At 42.5% G+C, this 22,727-nt stretch overlaps 1 protein-coding gene across 2 annotated transcripts in view; it reads left to right on the forward strand.

The window, feature by feature from the left end:
• The first annotated feature begins 4,789 nt into the window (after positions 1–4,789).
• bcl11ba (BAF chromatin remodeling complex subunit BCL11B a) overlaps positions 4,790–22,727 on the forward strand; it is a 42,325-nt gene continuing 24,387 nt past the window's right edge. The window contains exons 1-2 of one of the 2 annotated variants that reach the window (XM_035169037.2): positions 4,790–5,734; positions 14,008–14,466. In XM_035169037.2, coding sequence (XP_035024928.1) covers positions 5,680–5,734; positions 14,008–14,466 — 514 coding nt within the window. In that variant the 5' untranslated portion in view covers positions 4,790–5,679. The remainder of the gene's footprint in view (positions 5,735–14,007; positions 14,467–22,727) is intronic. The other variant, XM_035169038.2, reaches the window with a different exon arrangement.

The following is a 22,727-nucleotide window of genomic DNA, read 5'->3' on the forward strand; positions in this document are numbered from 1 at the left end:
TTTGCTTGCTACACTTTGAGTTGAGAACACATCCCCTTTTCCTGTTTCCTCTCTCTGCCTCATTATAAGACAATCTGAATAATGACCAACATATACATTAACCACTGGTATAATTGTGTTGGATTAATGATTCTGAAAATAATTCTCTTTGAAAAGAGAGGAGGGAGGAAAAAAAGTGAGCATGAAAGTAAAAGGTCTTGAAGCGAGAGTGCACATGTGTTTGTGTGAAAGTGTGTGTTGAGGCAGTGCTGCTGCTAACTTGCTCTAAATACATCTCTGATTAGCATTTTCCCTTTAAAAGAAATCATTTGAACTTTGATATCTCTAATGGTGCTTAAGGGCTTATTTGCTCCTCCGCTAGCCCTCACACACTCGCTCCTCAGCCCGTGTAGAAACGATCACAGCAGCGTTTTATTCACTATACCCTTCATTCACAAGCTGTATTAATGAGCATCATTGAATGCTGCTTTAAAAAAAACATTACAAAATGTTGAGTGAATCAGAAGAGTGCAGCACTCAACAGTGTGTGCATATACACAAAACACACACACACACACACACACACACACACACACACTTATTTATACTTCTATCTTAGTAAGGACATAATACATTCTCTAGCCCCTTACCCTAACCTGAGCCATCCAAACTAAATGCCTATCCCTAACCCTAACCTAAACCTAAACCTAAACTTAACTCTAACTCTAACTCTAACTCTAACTCTAACTCTAACTCTAACCCTAAAACCAAGTCCTAACCCTCATGTATACAGGCAGATAGACAGACAGACACACACATACACACAGGGCTTTTTATGTGCACGTGGCGGTGGCTGACCAACAGAGGGTGGTGTTGTATTGCAGGTGTGAGAACAGAGAAGCGCTGCTTTGAGCTGAAGCAGATCTCCTGATTTTCTAATGAGCAGTTCACTCCTTATCACTGGATACTGAAAAGAAACGAAGCACTTTAATGGATGATGCTGACATGAAGATGTGATGGTTGTTGCTCAACTGAATCTGTCAGCTGCTCATTGATAAACACGAGTCTCTCACTTGGATGTTGTGTCTGAAATCTTTTACCATCTCAATTCAACAATTTTATATTTCAGAAATGTTTGAAAATAATACCAGCAGCTTGTTTTTTTCTCTTTGACTCAAGACAAAATATAATGACCTTTCTTTTAAGTACACTATCTCACTACAAGGTCAATTTAACAGTCTTTTCTGGAGCTTTAAATCAGATCATATGATCTTCTCTTGCCACTAAAGGTTGTTTCCTAGGTCAAGAATGAACTCAGCTGTATGAGAATCTGTCTTAAAAGTCGCTGAAAAACAAAGACATTTTTACCTACATTCCATGTCAGCTGCTGCAGCTCATGTGATATGAATTAAAGCTCAGGAACAGGAACCTGTTTCCAAAGTAAAAATCCACTTTTAACTATGAAAAATTATATTTTCCCTGTATTTAACAAACAAATTCCACTTCCTGGCTTCTGTTGCCAGGATTTCTTCGACAGTGTAGGAGATCTCCTCAAATGTACAAATAAAATTCACTTGATTAAAAGGGCATTCATCTGATGCATCTACGACTGGCTTCTGATTGGCCTGCTGTGAAAAACGTTGATACGTTTAAAATATTTAGCATTCCTATCACAGCTTCTCAGTAACATTGTGAACTCACTGTGCACATTTGTTTCTCCTCACACCCTGCTTTATGTCCCAGCATGCATCTGAACACATAAACATCAATATTAGCAGTTTAGTGGTGAACAGTTGTTGGGAAAGTGATCTTAAAACTCTAAAGGACACCTCCACGTCCCTCTAATTAAAACTTAACCGCCCAGCCGAGGCGATGGCTGATAGGAGGGGGGAGGGTAAAAGGGCTTATTTAGCATTAACATAAAAACAAACAGCCGCATATATATATGCAAATGAAGGAAGGGCGAAAACAGAATGCCAGGAGCCATCCGCCATAACTCACACTGATGGCCTTTAAGTGAGAGATCGCCTTCGAAAAACGTCCAATAAGAAAGTGGGAATGATGCACCTGTCGCCCGTCTGACTAATGAGCCAATCAGGTAGCAAGGACAAGGAGCATATCCGGGTAGAGAAGTTGGCCTGGAGTGTCACTTGGCACAGAATGCACTCATGATTCCACAGCAGTGAAGATTTCACAGCTTTAGGTAACATAAAATACTCCAAAACGGCAACAACACACCTTAAAAAAATTCGAGCTGCAATAAGAAATGATTTACAACTTGTTATAACATCAGCAGGGCTCAAACTGATAAACAGTGTGGACCTGAAAATGTAGTTTAGAGGCATTCCAAGTATGTGTGTATGCGTGTGTGTGTGTGTGTGTGTGTGTGTGTGTGTGTGTGTGTGGACAGAATATGAGCGACAATGAAGACAGCTTCTACGTATTTCCCGTCGTCCATCCGCAGAGCTGCTCAAAGCAGTTTTAATCCCATATCTTCCTGAAAAAAAAAATCACTGGCACGGAGTCGCGCCTTAAAACTGACAATGATTTACATTTCAACATAATGCTCTCTGTCGGCTGTTATTGTGACAAAGTGCTGCATGTATCCCTCCCAAATGAAAGTGGGTGTTCTGTTATGTGTGCAACAAAGACATTTGGACGAACCTGCCATCCTCTCCTTTTTCTTGCAAATGAGCATGGGAAATCTATTTATGTCCTCCTACAGCATGCTGGTGAAATAAGGAGAGGCTTTTGGCTTATTGAGAGACAGCCTGAGCAGCCGAAACAAGCCCCCGTGAAGATATTTAGAAAGAAAAAAAGAAAGAAAGAAGACGGATTGGTGGAAAGGAGCGGCAGCACTCGAGGCGATGCAGGAAAAGTAGCGAGAAGTCCAAACACAAAGCCGGGTGGATGAGGGACGGGAAAATGCGTTCTCGCTGGATGATCTGCCGCTCTGACAACACCTGGCCGAGGAACAAACTACAGGCTTGTCTAGATGCGAGGTAGAGAGGGATAAAAAGAACCCTGAGGCCTGCAATCCTCCCCCCAGCTCGCTTTTTTCTTTTTCAAGCAACGAGGTTGAGGATAGAGATGGAGGCACGAAGTTGAAATGCAGACATGCAGATGAAGAAGAAGAAAAAAGAAGAAGGGTTTTTGGAATGTGATAGCAGCTAATCCAGCTCAGATGCAGCTCTGTAGGGATGAAGGGGCTGGCAGCTGGAGTTGTAGTCATTGCTGACTGGCCACTGGTTCAAACCTGTGCTTTAAAAAACACTGACGTTCCTCCATATACATCTGAGCGAGATGGGGTTTCATCATCGAGATGCCACCACAATCTAGACATTCACTCTCACCTACTTTCTGTTGTCTGTACACACACACACACACACACACACACACACACACACACACACACACACACACACACACACACACACACACACACACACACACACACACACACACACACACACACATCTCCAAGTCACCAAATTTCTACTTTTGCGTTTGAGCCTCCTCCTCTCCCACAGGGATGTGTGAGGATGAGAATCAGATGCTCCTCTCTGTTAAACAGTAGCTGCTGCAGGGAGGCGGTGAGCAGCCTGCATGCGGAGATGCTGCTTTCTGTCACCAAACCAGTTATCCATCATCAGCCTGCATCCACATCCTCCCTACACACACACACACACACACGCACGCATGCACGCACACAAACACAAACACACACACAAACACAGTGCACCTATTTGTGATGTAAAGGTGTGTGTAAGTGGCAGTTATTGCATTTTTTCTTTTGTCTTTTGTTTTAATTATAATTTTACTTTGGAAATACAATGAAATTCTTGATACAGAATATTTTATTGTCTACAACCAGCAACTGGAAATTAATGTCTTTCATTTTCCACTTCAGGCAGTCTAAGGTCACCATGAGGTCACACACACACGACCTGTTTAAACTCTGACGTCTTTGAACACTTAAATTTACTTTTCCTTCTTTGACAGTTATATCGCTGACAGTATATTTCTAAAATGTATGTTAATTAATATGTTAAAAACAATTCAGAAATAACGATGTGTGTTTTCATATACATGCAGGTTATTATTAAATGATCTGAATGATCCGTAAACCAGTGCGCTTATCCGGACCAAGACGGCGCATCGTCTGACTCAGAGTCGGGTACAAATTCAGCGGCTTAATAGATTAAACACACACAGGCCTGTTATTTATTGATTTAAAAAAAAAAATGTCTTGACTCAGTGAGTCAATGACAATCTTAAAATAATTACGCATCACTTATTTATGTTGCATTTAAATGTCAAATTGAGAGACATACATTTTTCACACGGACCGTGAAATGACAGGCCTGTGCTGTGGAGAACGTGTGTGCACGCGCATGTGGAAGTGTTTTAAAGGGTCAAATGTTGAGTTTGAACAGAATTTAATCATCAGAGACATTTGCGCACACTGCCCGGCACAGTCTCTGAGTGTGTAACGGAGTGCGCACTGACACACTGCACGTGTTCACCTCTAAAACATAGGAACACGGGCTCCTGCAAAGTGTCCGGCATCCTGTGGAGGATGTACAGAAAACCCTCGGGTCACACTTTAACACAAATAAATCCAGCTCTAATAGAGACGGGACAGAGACACAGGAGCGACTCTGACCACTGCGCTGTGAGGCGCCACGCGCCCGAGTGTGTGCGAGGGCGTGAGAGTGGCGTGTGTGTGTGTGTGTGTGTGTGTGTGTGTGTGTGTGTGTGTGTGTGTGTGTGTCAGTGTGTGTGAAAGCCACCACTAGTCGCCCCCAGTGCTCTTCAGTCTCCACTCTCCCTTCTCACCGCAGACTGAACGTCACGTCCGCACTTGAACTTGAGTTTTCTCCCATTGTAGAAGCCAGAGAGCCGCACACAGCCGCACACCGCCGCACACAGCCCGGGGATGCGGGACGCTGCAGCCAGCACAAAGAGAAAAGAGGGTGGCAGTCTGTCCTCAAACCAGCACTGGGCTTTGACTTGAAGAGTTCAAGTCTAACCCGCCCGCCTGGCTGGCACTGCCAGTGCAGCAGAAGAAGTGCCCACCACTTGGCGACACCCTGTGAAGTGCAGAGGAGAAAATTGGATCCCTATTTTAAACACTTTCCCACATTAATTGGTGTCCAGTTACCTGCTTTGTCCGAGCAGGTACGCACGTTGTCCAAAGTGGCCGGAGAGTGGACACAGGTAGTGACCCACCACCAGGAGCTGACCGCCGACCTCCCGCGCCTCGCCGCGTCCCTCCACTCTATTGCGCTCCTTCCTCCGCTCTCCTCTCACAGATGGTGCGAAAGTAGCGGAAGGCAGAGCCGGACTATCTCCCTCCCTCGCCACCGCCACGACCGAAGAAGGGAGGCGCACAACCACTTTGGCACCGAGCTCCGACCGAGCGCCCGGCCGCCCAGCGCTGCGCCACGGCCGGTCACCGCAAAGCGCAGTAGCCGCTGCCCGCTGGAGGGGGATCCGCCGCAGAGGGGTCAGTTCGAGGGCCACATTTGGGGCCAGTGCCGTGCAGTCCGTTTCGGGTGGCCAGCGAGCGGCCGGTTTTGGGGCCAGATTGCGGTCGGTATACCGGAGCAGCAGCAGCAGCAGCAGCAGCAGCAGGAGGAGGAGAACCGACCCTTCCAGCGCCGCTCTCCGGGCGATGCCAGTGTAAATGCCAGGGCGATGTCCCGACGCAAGCAGGGGAACCCGCAGCACCTGTCCCAGAGAGAAATAACACGTAAGTATACCTGCGGAAATTCACATCATATTATCACAATAATCTACTTTTCGTTATTTCTTTTTTTCTCTTGTCAATCTGAGGATTTTTTCTTCCGGATTATCGGTGCGAAAAACATTTTCAAACAAACAGAAAGTTTTCAAAGTGCCCCCCGAAGGCCTTTTCTTCTTCTTTTAGTTGAATAACAATCTGAGACAGAGTTTGAATGCACTTATGGGATCACTGCGGTGTATAAATAAACTTAAAACTCTAAAACAAATAAAACAGAGAGAGTGGAAAAGTGTGTGACTTCTGCTGAACAAGCAGCTCACGGAGAAGTCGGACTTTACTGTGACGTGACTTCTATATTGTTCCACTGTTTGTATGAATGAAGTTTTAAACAGGGGACACTGACAGTTAATCTATATTGTACAATACAATTATCATTCCTCCGATTTAAATTCGTTATTACTTTAAGACGCGCTTTCATCAGCAGATATAGGTGGACATGTGAAACAGCGGCTGTTTTAAGAACACACAAATAGACGCGCATGGATTTAAGAATTGAATTATTTGTGTTCTTTAATTTTATTATGAAAACTTGTCTTCATTCTTTGCTTCAAGTAAAAGGCCGATAGTTGGACTTTATTTCAAGCATCACTCGCTTCTTTTTCCACCATAGTGAAAGTAATGAATGAAATCCAGCAGACGCGATTCTCCTCCGTGCGCACGGGCAGCCTCGCTTTGAACACGCACACTTTCTTTTTCTCTTTCTGCAGCTTGTTAAATCTTTAACAGACACATTCCAGCCTCTCGGTTCGTACTCGAGCTGTTTAGTCCCGTGTTTCTGCTGCATGGAGGCAAAGTTTATACTTCCGCTGCTTGTAATATTAATGCTGCCTCTGGATTATTTAAAACCCTGCGCGTCCCGACAGCCCAAATTCAAGGGTTTCCCTCACGGCCCTTTAATGCAGAGCACAATAAGTGACGGCAATTGAAGTGAAAATACGTAGGAAAAAAATCTTATATTAATGTGAGGGATGGATAAAATCTTGAATGCGTTTACTGTTGGAAAAAATCATGTTCGTGAAGAAATGTACTTCTCATTGAAAAAAATTTGCTAATGAAATCAACAATTTTTTAAAACTTTTTGATGTGAAATCAAGCGTCAATTGCGCAAATGAATTCACACAGGAAACGCATCGCTTCCCTCGTTTTTTACGCAAACCTGTTTTTGCGCTGATGCTTGAAAGTCCTCAGCAGATCTAATTACAGCTGATGTGTTCTGACAGGAGCAGCAAGTCTTCATGCAGGACTTTAGAGAAAACATTAGGAAGGGACACTTAGTGATGGATGCAGCTAAAAGCCCCAATCTGTCACTGGTTTACAGGTTTGCATTATTGAGGTATAAGATGCAGCTCTGTATCAGGACTTTATGTTGGGTGGATATCACCGCTCTCTTCCCTGCTGCTTCAGGGTGTTTGGGGAGATTTGTCTCGAGTGAAGCCTGTCAGATCAGATCACTTACACCACAGTGTATCAGTGTGCACCTTGGTGGATTGCTATGTATAACTTAACATCACATTTTACAGTATAAACTCAGCCTGCTTGGCTGTTTGTAGGTGCTGTCCTCTGCTGCATGACCTGACTTTTACTACACACACACACACACACACACACACACACACACACACACACACACACACACACACACACACACACACACACACACACCTGAAGACACTGCACGTGGCACCAGCCAAATCACCTCCTGACATGAGGAGAGCTGATACAACTACAACTTGTGTGTGTGGCAGCTCATACGCAGGCCTGCGGTGTGGACGTGGTTTCCTTCAGAAATGGGTCACATTGTGCACGCTGCATGTTATTCCTGAGACGTTAGTTCCTGCAGCACAGAGCAAAGAATACACACTAACACAATAACAGGTAGACAGACAGACAGACAGACAGACAGACAGACAGACAATCATTAAGTGTGGAGAGATGAAAAAACATGCAAATAAAAGTTATTAAATGAGCTTCCTGCTTGCTCTGTGTGAAAGCTGCTTTACTTTCAATCAGTGTGTGTGTGCGAGAGAGAGAGAGGTGTAAAATGCAATTTGGTATTTGTGTCCTCAGAGCAGCTCTGAACTGTCTGTCTGATTTATGCTGTACATTCCATAATTCATGTGTAAGAGATGCTCCCCAATTTAGTATGCTTGAGTGCAGTCACACACACACACACACACACACACACACACACACACACACACACACACACACACACACACACACACACACACACACACACACTTAAATATGTATGTAGGCTTTTGTGGACATCAACACAGACCTACATGTAAATGAACACATGCGAATCCCTCATACAAATTCTGGTTCTCGAACTGTCAGGTAATAAATTCTGTTTGAGCTGTGTTTTAATTGGAGCTCTTTAATTTTGGCTTTTTGCAACATGATGATTCACACTCTCCTAAACAAGGAGATTGTGAATCCAAGATTTCAGTAGTAGAGGAACATGTGTTACTCCACCTCTCTTTTGTCTTTTACTATCTTTTCCTGAGCGGGAGGAAGTGTTGGGAACAGTAGCGCAATTTTCTGGATGTTAAATTGTGGATTTATTTTAATGTAGTTTGGCCTCAGTCATAAAGCGACATCCTTACAATAAAAAGGAAAAATTATTACGGGCGTCATCTTTCTGAGTTGCAGTCCTATTTTGTACTCTCTTCCTCCCATGCAGTCTGAGAGCTTATTCATCTATTTCCCTTTGTTTCCAAAAGAAAAAAAAAGAGAGATTTTTTTTTTTAACTGATCAATAAGGGATCACACTTTGGCCTGGAGTCATCTCCTCAGTGCCCTTCATGAACACTAAATAATAATTTACTTCTTAATCTCCTTCTTCTGCAGTTAACGTGTCGGATTGTGAAAACAAATCCAGTAGTGCATGCTTTCCATCACACTCATTTCCTGCCACATTAGAATCAAACAGTCCACCCTGAATGGCTAATCTTCACAAGAAGTTGATGCAATTTCTCTCCCAGAGACACATGGGAGAGATGAATCAGTGGAAATCTAGATTTTTTTGTGTTTGTCAGGCAGATTCAGTGTGTGTTTTGGTGTCACCACGCTGAGACAGTTTACACCCGAAGGTGCAGACGTGCCTTCTGCTTCTCATTCACTGCAAATAACCCGAGCTTTCCTCCGAGAGGCTGATTTAGTGTGAAGAGACGCAAACAGGACGAGAGCTCCCATTGTAGCTGCACACACACACACACACACGCACACACACACACACACACACACACACACACACACACACACACACACACACACACACACACACGGAGAGGGGAGAGAGAGAGGGCTGTGTGTAAATTGCAGTCGCCCACTTGAGATGCATGTTTCCCTTTGGCTTGTCAAATAGCCATGCACCCTGCTGGGGCTAAGTCTTTGTTAGAGAGAGTGAGAGAACCTGGCATCTCCTTCTAGTCGATCCACTGTGAAATGTTCTGTGGATGCGCTGTCTTTAAAACACCATAAATGAAAATAGAGTGTATTCGTAAAGGTGTCTGCTGATTGGAATTGATACATTGAAGCTGTTCCTCTTTGTCAGATCATTCACTCCTTTCACAAATGTTGTTCAGACTAATTTACAAAGCATATTCGCTCATTGTAAACAGTCTCCATCGTAACGTAAGGGATAGTTTCTGCAAAAACAACACTGACAGTGAGCTCAGTTTGTTTTACACAGCAGCTTTTTAAATGTCATTTCTGAGCTGTGAATTGTTATTCACCACAAAATGTGAGAAAATGTTTAAAACGCCCATTTTAGTGTGTGTGTGTGTGTGTGTGTGTGTGTGTGTGTGTGTGTGTGTGTGTGTGTGTGTGTGCGTGCGTGTCAATCCTCAGGACGAGGGGTTTTCAGTTCTTGCCTTAACTCTTGTTGATGATCAGCAGGCTGTGCACACTCTCCCAACACCGATACTGCGTTGTACTCTCACACACACACCTGCTGTAGCTTGCATTCCAGAGAGTTGGTTTGATCAGCTGAGACTTGGTGAGCTGTCTGTTGTCGCCTGCCCCTCAAACCGTTTCAACCGCCCCCCCTTATTTTTCTCTCTCTCTCTCTCTCTCTCTCTCTCTCTCTCTCTCTCTCTATTCCTGCTAGGGGGAGCTCTCAGGCTGTCAGTGCCTCACTCGTTCTGCCAGTGAGAGGGGTAGCAGCGTGTGAATGTGCAGCGTAGTGTGTGTGTGTGTGTGTGTGTGTGTAATCAGATGTCATCAGTGCTGAAAGACCACATTCACCTCTTAACTGTCAACACCTGCACACTCTGTACTTGACTGTCTGTCTCTCCGTCACACTTTCAATTTACACCATGTACTGTAAATTCAACACTGACTGACAACTACAGCCATCTGTGTGTGTGTGTGTGTTTGTGTGTGTGCTGCAGTGTATTGACATAATGTTATATATATCAATTTCATGAAGTTTGAAGATCTAAATGATTTAACCTTTAATATTCAGTCACATTTTGGAACCTGATTAAACAGTGTGGCCTGTGATAAGGACCACTGAGAGTAACACACTCTTATTCACTCATTAAACTAAATCATGAAGACTTGTATAGGACTGAAAAGCCACTCAAACTTCACCCTCTCGGGTTGTTTCTTTGTGGATGTGGGGCTGCAGGTACAAGGCTGTTCTGCTGTTTGTAAAGCGCGCTTCATTCCTACCACAGCACCTCCCGGGGCAGGTGGCTCTGTACTCTGTCACACACTCTATCATCACACATGAACCCAGCTAATACCACAATCAGACTGAAACAACTGCTCAGAGTTGCAGTATTTGTACATTTGCCTCTGATGCATGTCTTATATTGACATGGTAATCCCAGCTTCAACCGGAGTGCGGTGAGGAACCTGAATTAAATTTGAGGTAAATAGATTATTCTTTTACTACAGAGTCAGTTGCAAATATACTGTGATTGAAAATGATGAACACCTGAGGTTTGTTCCGTCTGTCTCTACTTCTCTATGTTTTTCACCCAAAATTTCGGATCCGTTATAGATTTGATGTCACTACTACTGTACAGTGCAGTTATTATTTGATAGCGGAGATGTGAGGAAAATGTTTTTAGTAATTTGCAAATACTTTGCATATAAAACAATGCGCAAATAATATTTAGATTTTTAGTTTTGTGCCACCGAGCGAGCCACTTTAATTGCAGCGTCTGTGGTGTTCCTTCACACCATCATACAGTATCACACTGTGCGTGTGTGTGTGCAGTGCATGGTTTGGAAATGTCGGGGTGTGGCAGTAGCTTCGAGTGATGAATGACTGTGATGCTGCAGGTGTTTGTGCGTCTACACACTTATCATTGGACTTATCTGGCAAAAGTTGTTCTGGGAAAAATGTTGGTAGAATTATTGATTTTAGTAAAAATTATAAAACATAAAAAAAAAAAAAGGAGGAAAGCAAATATTTTAGAAGCAGCTTGCCGCTAATACACAATCCCATTTGTGTCTGTGGATTTAATGTGACGGTTTTGTGGAGAACAAGAAGGGTCTAGATGGATTAACAGCACATTTACAGTGAGAGGCGGTAAACAAAGGAAGCCAAACCCCAAAGACGGTATCCTGCTCAGAGACAATTTCCCCCTGATGACAGGAATTCAAAGCAGTGCCTTTTTGGCCTTGACACGAGCCAAACAATATATTTCATATAAACACTTGTAGCTTTAGCCTCACTGCAGATACTGTCCATGGTTTATCAAGAGTGTTATTTTTGAGCTGTTCATTTTTAGACACTCCATTTCCTTTGATTTTTTTTGTTCATCTTCAGCCCTGGTTAACTGAAATCCTATTAGCGCTCCTGCCTGACTCACCCGAGCCTTATTAGGCAAATCAGGCCAAAGTGACGCTTTCTTTTTTATATCTGTCATTTGAAAGAACGCTGTTGACTTCAGCGCACCACATGTGCAATAGTCTTTGAATATCACTGGCTTGTAATCAGTGTTTACAGTATGTTTATAATAAACATGCTCATATTACAGCTTTCAAGTGTAAATGTAATAATATTTCTGTGAGTGGTAGATCAGTGCGTATACACACACACACACACACACACACACACACACACACACACACACACACACACACACACACACACACTGGAAGTCAGCTGTGGGTTTCAGGGTTGTATGTCAGTTATTTAAATCATATTTCTATAATTGTTAATTTCTCAGATAAAGTCTGGTTTGCGGGGTCCTGTGTTTGTTCCAGGTCAGATCACTAGCTCTATTCTCTCTAATGTCTCTGACTGGAGAAACACACTCCACTGTTCATGGTTGTTCATTTCAATAGCAGTGGACAGATGGCAGCAGGCTGCAGGCCACACACACAGACACACACACAAATAACTTACATACATACACAATGCATATGTGTGTGTATTCACATGATTCACATGCACATACAAACATGGTACGACACATGGTACAGGCAGTACAAACATGCAATGTATACACACATGCAGAAGGAGGGCAGGAGGAGGCGGTGTGTGGAAATTGGGCCGACCGAGCTTCGCACACTGTACACCTGCTTGCACACACACACACACTTCCTGTAGCCGTAGCTACAGGAAATTACAGACAATTGCTTTATTTGTTCTATTTTTTACAGTTTTTTAAGATTTATTTTTAAATTAAATGAATTATGAATTAAATAATGAAAATGGCAATGATTAAGATGAAAATGAGAAATAACTTAATTTACTATTATTTTATTATTCATTCTGCCAACCTCTTCACATTAGATACAAACACAAATTATGTTTAGCAATATGTGTACATATATGTATTCATATGTGTTAACATAGCCTATAAAGTGTATAAATCTGCATGTATGTATTTATTAATTACATTTCCTTCCTTTTTCTGTTACTTTTTCATGATTTAAATGATTTATTAGTTGAGAGTTAGTTCCGTAATAGTTGCAGAGGTGAACACCTTATCTGTGTCATATTTAAAAACAGACCTAACTGAGGTGTGGGCGAGGTGGGCTGTGGAGACTGCTTCCACATCGGACATCCCAAATCTGTTTGGATTTCTACTGTGCAGGCTGAGACAAATGGCCAAGCTGCTGTTAAGCCATCATATTAGTCAGAGAGATGGTGGAGCAGGAACAGGTTTAACATTATCCAAAGTAGGAATTAATTCATTTTGTACTGAAGAAATATTTACTTGCAGTAACCAGCTTCCTCCTCAAATTGAAGTTGTGTGTCACACAACATACAGGAGTGTTTTGCTAAATGGACCAGTGTGGCTCAATCAACAATTTTTCAGGAAGGCATGGATCAGTAGTTTCTATAGGGGTGGTCCAAGACCCCCAAAAAGTAGTAGTGGTAGTTTTTCCTTACTCTTGTTGAGGGTTAAGGGCAGAGGATGTCACACCTTGTTAAAGCCCTATGAGACAAATTGTAATTTGTCAATATGGGCTATACAAATAAAATTTGATTGATTGGTTGATAGAACTGGTCGGAACTGGAAGGCAATTGCACGATGGGAGATTTTTGGAACCAGTGAATGAATATAGTTGTCTTCTTCTGTTCTCCCTCAGGGAAATGAACTGTGTTATAAGTGTTTCAGCACAGACTGCAGATTTATAAGCATGTATGGCACTCCAGCTCTTCCAGAGAGAATAAATCTGAGTATAATTCTAGCAAACTAGGTTGGCTACTGTTTAAAGGCACCTGCTCTTTCTGACCACATTCAAAAGTGGAGCGCAAGGTATCACAGAAAGTCACAGGACATCATGAAACATATAAACAGGAATAAGGCAGCACACTCTTAATCTCTCCTGGAAAGATTTCATGTTGTTGCATTCAGTTGTGCACACAAAATATTTTTTTAAACAAATTGAGAGCTTGAAAGGGACATTAAAGTGTTTCATTCTTTGAGACATCTGTACGTCCGACTGTGATCTGATTGTTGTATTACTTTAAAAAGTCAAAGACACAAATTTATTGTCTGATCATTTCATTGGTGGGTTCTACTTCAGTGTTAGCTTCGGACACCACATGACAACACAACAGTCATACAGTTATCCAGGTGAAAAGAAAAGGAAACACAGCTCCTTCAGTGTTTTGTTAAATTGCCCAGTGTCATTTTCCACCCACATGTTACCCTCAGACCACTCAATAAAAAAATGTGTAAACTAAACAAAGTACATGTTAAATCTTCTGACATGTCTCTTCTGTTTTTCTTTTGGGACGGCAGAGATTGAGCACCCAGATGGCAGCCTGCTCTCCGACTCCTTACTCCCACAGTCGCTTGGCCTCCCTCCCCACGCGTTGGAGCCCAGCCTGGCCCACGCCCTGCCACCTGGACTTCACGCCGACCACGACCTGCTGACATGCGGCCAGTGCCAGGTGACCTTCCCGCTGGGCGACATCCTTCTCTTCATTGAGCACAAGAAGAAGCAGTGCCAAATGCCGCTGCTGGCCAATGGCTGCTACGACAAGATGAGCGACCGCGGAGGAGGGAGTCCCACTCTGCAGGGCCTACATCACCACGGCCAGCGGGTGGAGCTGAGGAAGGTGCTGGAGCCAGTGGAGATCGGCATTCAGGTGACACCTGAGGAGGAGGAGGAAGAGGTGGGAGGAAGAGGAAGAGGGGAGAGGAGAGAGAGGACGCCCATCAAAGGAATTTGCCCCAAGCAGGAAAACGCACTGGCAGGTAGGCATAATGAACACACTCACTGTAACAGAGTGCCACAGAAAATGTATATGTCTAATTCCTGTGTTAAGTACGGAGCTGGAGTGTGGACCTGGAACCGAAATCTAAAATGTTTGTACATGTTTTTGTGGGGTGTTTATGGTGGAACTATCTCTTGACAAATCAGGATGTTTGGATGAGGTGTTTGGGACAATACCAAACCTGCAGTTTTTTCATCCCATTAAATATAGTGGACTTTTCTTACACAACATGAATGCAAGGAAACATAGCCCATCCTCTTCAGAGTGATGTTCATTCCATTAGAAGCAAGGACAACAGAAAGAAGGGAGAGAGGGGAGAGACAGGCACATTACCCACTCAAAGCCCTAAACCCCCTCAAGGACTCGGCTGGTTGAAACAAATTGTGCAAAACATGACAGAGAGACTCACCCTGACTTTCATGCAGAAATCCAGCCTAAGCCGTCTGCTTAAAAAGGTGAAAAGCTCATTAAAATTCAAATAAGCAAAGGAGGAAAAAACACTATGAGAGGAGAAGAAAAAAAAAACACAGAAAGGGGGATTAAAAAGAGGCTAGTTTCTCTGCCATTCAGTTTTGTAAAGAGGCATTTTAGCAGGAGAGCAGCTGCAGGAGGAAGAGCAGCAGCAGTTATCTCTCAAACCAGTCAATATGCTCAAAAGAAGCCAGGGGGGAAGAGCAGAATATTCAGTCTGCCAGGGGGGCACCTCTCAGCTGTCCTGCTTTCTTACAGGTCAGTGTTTTTAGAAGAACAAGGCTGCAGCTCAGAGCTCAGCAGCAGCTTCCCACCAACATCCAGCAGCTCCTGAAATTACCCACAAGTCAACAGTTAAATCTGAACTTCTCAAAGATGAGAACATAGACAAAGAATATTTGTCCAGTCTGACATGTTGGGCGTTGCACAGCTCTGTACTTTGCAGAGCTGTTTGTGTTGGCTCTGTCCTGTAGTCAGTAGGTATGTTTGGATATTACTAAACCCTGATACTTTCCTTTCATATTTATAGTTTCAGTCTAACATCAAATTCATCCCCGCACCTCAACCTGGGAACTTTCACACAGGCTCATGTTAATTTTTACAACAAAATTTCCAAGGAAAGTCATGTTAATTTGTATGGCAACTTTTACAGTAACTTGAGGTGCTTTGTACAAAGAATTAAAATACAAACTCTAGATATAATGAAACAAGAAATCAAAAAACCTTTGACTATAACCTGGACGATGCGTCCTACACAGACAAACTAATACTAGAACTAGGAGGGAAATAGACAAATAGACAGACAAATACAAGTTGGTCTACAGAGTAAACAGCCACATATTCAAACAAGATATCAGATAAAGTTTCTCATGAAGAACAATACAATATTAATAACATTTGAAAATCTGTGTTTTGACATCATAGGAGAGGTGCTCCTAAAAAAGTGCATGATATGAACACATTGTTAAATGTTAATCCATAAACAAGCATGTACCTTGAAATAACATCAGTAATAAAGCTCAGCCAGTACTGACGAGCTTTTATGTAACTGAGGACAGTTTATTCTCACCTGTGGTGAGTGTTTGTGTTAAACCTTCCTGACATTTGGACAAAAACAAAAGTAAATTCATCATCAGCACTGAACTAAACTCAGGAGAGAGAGCTGGCTCGAAGCCAGGGGAGGAAGTGTTCTCACAGGTAACGCTCCTGACTCTGCCAGAGCAGCACAGATCTGTTCTGAACGTGTCACTCTGCGGTTTGGCCTGCGCTGTAAAACACTGTGTTTGGGCCTGAAATTCATCAATATTTAACCAGGCTGTTACAACTGTGTCAGGCAGCCGCACAGGGCTCCAGCGGACAGCACCGCCACCTGAACCTCAGAAAGCACGCCACTTAGCTCTGTAACTGCACCACCACTTTACATTTACCACACAACTATCTGAGCATCTGCAGAGCTGCACTCGGGCATGTGCACTCACTGTTTGGCGACAGTGGGCACAGTATTAGGTTTACATTTTTCATATTTATCTACACAAGTATATTTTTCCTCCTGTGTTTAAATGCCTGTAATATATCTAATTGTAATCCTCCTGTGAAATCAACTCCACATGTGCAGCGTTGGAAAGCTTCAAATTGTAATTGCTCAATATTTCTTCATAACAGAACGCGCAATAATTTTCCCATTAAAAGCAAAAACATATTAGCGGCTCAATTGGACGCGCACTGTGGCAACTGTAAACTATATTGCTGCAATAACATTTTATGTTCCAAAATTACCCTCGGTATTTCACAATTTCCACATGAAATATGTCCAACTAGCACCTTATTAACACGGGAGAGGACAGAGGGGTTTATTAATGGAGCTGCAGTTTAATTTGGTGAGAACATGCTCAGCCCGGCTCATAATCACCGGGGGATTGAAATATGGCAGGTGGATTTTTCTCTTTGTAACTCAGACTGTGCTTTTCCTCTCGTAGATTTTTACACCTTTCATTACCTGGTGGAAGGGGGGGAGGAAAGGGCGAGACACATAAGGGAGGAAGCAAGAGAGCAGAGCGAGAGAGCGAGAGAGCGAGCGGGGGGGAAAAGTGATCAGGGAGTTTGAATGTCAGCTCAGAACACGACTGACGACAACGCTTCATAATTGGCTCCCAGTCAAATGACTCCTTTATTCTCAAGCTTTTTTACTACCATTTGTTCCCCATGTTAAAAGGAACACACACACACACACTTACACACACACACACACACACACACACACACACACACACACACACACACACACACACACACACACACACACACACACACACACACTTACATGTGCGTCAGGACATATTTTTTTGTAGCTCTAAATTAGAAGGTGTTCTTGTTGCAGCAGCAGAGCAGAGGCTCTGACATGGAAATGAAGCAGCACAGAGCTTATCTCGGCGCCGATGAAAACTTCCAGTGATTTTAGAGAACAGACTGTTTCTCTCGCTCTGAGGTTGCACACCATCTTGTGTTGTTTAGTCCTGTTGTTTCCTATTATTTCCTTTGTTGACAGCAATCAATTTCATGATTTTTTTCAACTTATATTTTCGGGTCAGTATTTCTCCATTTCCTCCTCCTCTACTTCTAATTGTGCCTGCTGGACATTAATGATGGCCACCACAGGGTGATGCTCCATCTCAACACAGACACAACACACACACACACACACACACACACACACACACACACACACACACACACACACACACACACACAAAGCTTTAGTATTATCAGTCAGAAAAAAAAAATTCATACTCATTTTTAACAATATGTTGAGTTAATAAAACACAAAATTAAAACATTTTCATGCATGAATCTTAAGGAAACAATACACACACACACACACACACACACACACACACACACACACACACACACACACACACACACACACACACACACACACACACACACACATCTTAAATAAATAATAATGGAGCACAGCGGTGTGTCCTTAAAATATTTACCATATGCTTATTTATCTTCCAAATGAAAGTGCACAAACTTAACAAAGAGCTGCGGCACAGTGTCGGTCTGTGTGAGTGTGTGTTTGATATAACAGCCTGTACTTTAGAGGCATTACGGCGCCCGCTGCTCTTGTTTTTTTGTGTTGTTTCAATAAAGCTGGGAGGCCTCTCGGATGGAGCGCTGGCCTTTTTGAAGTGGTAATTACTCTGGTTTGTATCGCTGCTCGCTCTCTCTCCCTCTGTCGCTCTCTACCTCTCTCAGCCTCTGTATCCTGTGTGCTTTTGGATAGTTTTGGTTTTTGGCATATGTGTGTGTGTGTGTGTGTGTGTGTGTGTGTGTGTGTCCACATCCTTTCAGGCCTATTAAAAATGTTGCACTGTTTGAACACACACACACACACACACACACACACACACACAGAAAGGTAAAAGTAAAGTAAAGAAGTAAAATTATGTTTTGCAGAGTGACATGTTGATATTTAATGAAGAGAAACTCAGGTGTCGCACTGATTAAAGATTTCAAACAACTGGCCCTGCACTGTGTTGAACATGTGAGGATAGAGAAGCACAATCTGTCACCAGTGAGTGTGTCTTGCAAAGAGTGGATACATTCACAATGTCACACAACCTTACAAACTCCTGACTGTACTCTCCACACTAACTAGCTAAGATCTGCCTGTGTGTGTATGCGTCTCATCCACTTCTTAGAAATTTTGCTCTATATTTCTTCCGTAAATCCAGCATCCTGGACACAAACCAGACACCTAGAGCAAAAACAAGTGAGACTTGAAGGCTGGACCAGAGAGAGACAGAGAGAGAGAGAGAGAGAGAGAGAGAGAGAGAGGGGGGGGTGGTAGAGAGACATACGGTAACACAAGGAGAGAGAGAGAGTTTTCACTATTAATAGAGCATAAAAAGGCAAAGCAGCATCCCATGCGCTTCTTAGCATTTTCAAAATCCCTTTTTGCGATTTTCGCCTCGTCTCCTCTCTGCCACGTTAATCACTTTGCACGCACTCATTTAAATATTAAATTTTTTTTAATCATCAAAGCCAGTGAACATCATGCATATTCATATCATCTTCCCCTCCCTCCCCCCTTCCCTTCCCCTCTCCTCCATCACCCCATCCCCTGGATCTCAGGTTCATTACTCTGCTGTGTAGCCATTAGCCACTTCCCTAATCACACAGTTTACACACTATCATGCATATGTGTGCGCACACATACACACACACACACATACAAAAACACAGCTAGCCACCAGCGCTAACCACTGCTAATCTGCTAACTAGACTAAAACACACAGGCATCCCTCCAGTCCAAACTGAGCGAGCAGGCTTGTCATCCATCCTGGCTGCTAGATGGCTGGAGCTGGGAATATTTGTCAAGAGGCTCGACGAAACCCTCATTTGCATAATGACTTTGTAGTTCTGCATTAATAAAATTTGCATATGAAGCCATGTTAATTACTCCTGATCAGCCTTTTTTGCATTCATGCATGGTAATTTTCAGCAACTTGCGAAAATTGATGTCCTGGCGTCAGGGATGAGACTGTGGAAGATGATCTGTGTGTGTGTGTGTGTGTGTGTGTGTGTGTGTGTGTGTGTGTGTGTGTGTGTGTGTGTGTGTGTGTGTGTGTGTGTGTGTGTGTGTGTGTGTGTGTGTGTGTGTGTGTGTGTGTGTGTGTGTGAGGATGAAGACAGGTTGAAGATGATGAAGGCAAGGGGCTGGGGTAGTTGGGCCAGATTGTTGTGGATTGTTTTTCAGGCAGCGTATCTCTATGTCTGTACATAACTTTTATGAAATCTGCTTTAATTGTTGAGAGTATCAGGAGAGGCTTTTCACGCACACGCACACACACACACACACACACTGGAAGCCATTCTGAAGTCATTGTTTACTCTCAGTTCTTCATTTCAAACAGCAGAGACTTTATTGTGCTCTCAAATTCTCAAACTGTGTCGGATTCACACACACTCTTTTTTAAATTATTATTTTTGTTCTAATCACAATATTATTTCTCTGTTCCTTGTTTCCTTTTTCCAAACTGAACCACACAGATTTAGAGCCATATAATTCACATTGTGATTTTTGTACTTGAGGTAAAACACCCTCAGAAGACATCTATTTTGCCTTCTGGCTTTTAATAGCTGCTGGAATTGAGCTTTTCTTTGATGAAAATGGCGTCTAAGTGAGCGAAGGCTGATTTTAGAAGCCTTCCATTTATTTAAAGCTTTTCCCTCAAGGACGAGCTCGTTTGAATTCCCCACAGGGCTGATCAGGTTTAACAGACCTGTTAAACCCAGTTTGAGACTTTCTTCATGGTCCCTCCACAGTTTTGCCATTTATTAATGGAATTTCTCTGGCCTTTTTCATGTGGTTTTGGCACAGGGCTTTCAATGTGTGTTTTTCTTACAGTAGATGTGCAAAATTCAAGTGAAACCGAGAGCCCTGGTGAAACAGAGAGAAAAATTGTGTTTTTCTTGGTGGTCTCTGATTCATTGCAACGTAACGACAGAATTAAAGCCAGCAGCTTTTAGCAGCGTGGAGAGTCCGGGGCGCCGGCCAACACAGAGACATTTCCAACAGGATGGACATGAATCACAAGCGGCCATGGATAAAGGCCTAAAGTGGTAACGCTAAAGACTCCTCTGCCCTATTTGTTTTCTTTCATGAGAGGTTTCTGTTTGGCTCGGCACAGTGATCACCTGTCAGTCACACTCAGGCTTTCCCCTTTACATTCACTTTACTTCAGCCGTGCAACTGGAGCCCTCACTCCTTAGACCAACCAAACAAACTTTTCTCTGTTCATGTGTAACTTGGTTAAAGTAGAAAGCAGACAGTTGGTAAAATCACAAACTGCGAAGCAAATATTTATCTATGAAGTGGCAGTTGCTGTATCCTCAATTGGAAGTTGGTTGATACTGAGTCCTGAAGTTGTCTGACCTTTCTTTATATTTATATATCTATATCTATATCTATATCTATATCTATATCTATATCTATATCTATATACATATATATATATTATTGTTTTTTGTCAAAATGAATCTTGTTTCATTCAAGGATAAATAATAACTTACCACAGCACTTCTCACTACAATCTTAAAACCTTTGAGACTTTCCAGCCTTCGATCTGGAATTTCTGCTGCATATAAACACATTGTAATATACCACTGTTGTGTAATATTGTAATGTATAATTTATTTAATGTTCAATCAATCAATCAATCAAATTTTATTTGTAGAGCCCATATTCACAAATCACAATTTGTCTCATAGGGCTTTAACAAGGTGAGACATCCTCTGCCCTTAACCCTCAACAAGAGTAAGGAAAAACTACTAAAAGAAAAACCCTTTTAACAGGGTAAAAAGAAGGTAGAAACCTCAGAGAGAGCCACATGTGAGGGATCCCTCTCCCAGGACGGACAGATGTGCAATAGATGTCACGTGTAAAGGAGAACATCAGAAAGATAAGAGTATTTACAGCATAGTGTTGCATTACACCTGTCGTTTACAGAAATATTAAAATAACAATAGTCTATTCGATTCGGAGTGAGCTGGATTTGTGTCAGTGGGATTTTTAATTAAACGTGTTATTGTTTTTGATGCAGTTTTACTGTCTATCTGGGATTGTAAGGACTGTTCACACCTAAAGATTACTGTGCTGCTCTCTCTCTATACAACTTAATCTGGTTCGAATCCCTTTCTAAAAGCAGCTATAAATCTCCTTTTTTAATATTTAAAAAATATATTAATAGTTAAATGAGAGCAAAGAAAATGTAATTATTTTTTTTTATTTAACAGTTTTGTAAAGTCAGTCTGATAGAACTGAGTCACATGAGAACACCAACAGCATGTCACCAGAGCCGTAAGGATTATTAGGGAAATGCAATCTCTGAATAAAATATAGGTTCCTCTGTGAATATTCCCTGTGTGGATGGGAGAGGCTTTCTTACCGCATGTTGGCTTTTGTGAATCTGAGAGATCCGATCAGGCGACAGAGCACGAGGTGTCGTTTGTTTCCCATTGTGTGTGAGAGCAGGAAGCTGTAGTCAGACAAGTAGTATGTGAAAGTGAATAGAAAGAGGCAAACGGCAGAAGAGGACTGATTGGGGATCTTTGTGCCACTGACAATAGCTGGATGCAAAGCTATACTCCCGTCTGCATTCATGTGGACTCACTGCTGATGATATTTCAGAATGCAGGCACTGCAGGAAAGGCTGCACTCTATACCCACTCTAAACTCCATTGTACACTATGTAGGTGGCAGTGTGTGTGTGTGTGTGCAGCGATACTGTACCTGCTGCGTCCACTGTGCGGTGTACAGTATGTGTACTCATCTTTATTTTCTGTGTCAGTTAGGAACATGTGCATGTGTGTGTGTGTGTGTCTGTGTGTGTGTGTGTGTGTGTGTGTGGTTTGTGAACATTTCAGTCAGTCATAGCGTGTACACATGTAACCAGTTGACCAACACACTTAGAAAACACAGCTAGAAAATAGCCCATCTGCACTTAAATACATAAATAATAATTTAAACCTAGATAAAATATACTATGCTCAAAACATGATAAAGGTAAGGAAATAGGGAATATAATTGTTTAGAGTAGTATGAGAAAATCTGGGTTTTCAGACTTTTACAGATATGAAATATATATAATCTTACAAACTAGGCATATTCCTCTAAGTGCAGTTGTAAATAGCTCTTTGTTGTAAGCTGCTCGTGTATACATCATCAGTGGCTCAACAACTTGGAAAACTCCTTCGAATATA

The sequence above is a fragment of the Hippoglossus stenolepis genome, chromosome 10 (assembly GCF_022539355.2).
Source record: "Hippoglossus stenolepis isolate QCI-W04-F060 chromosome 10, HSTE1.2, whole genome shotgun sequence".
Classification (NCBI taxonomy): Eukaryota; Metazoa; Chordata; class Actinopteri; order Pleuronectiformes; family Pleuronectidae; genus Hippoglossus; species Hippoglossus stenolepis.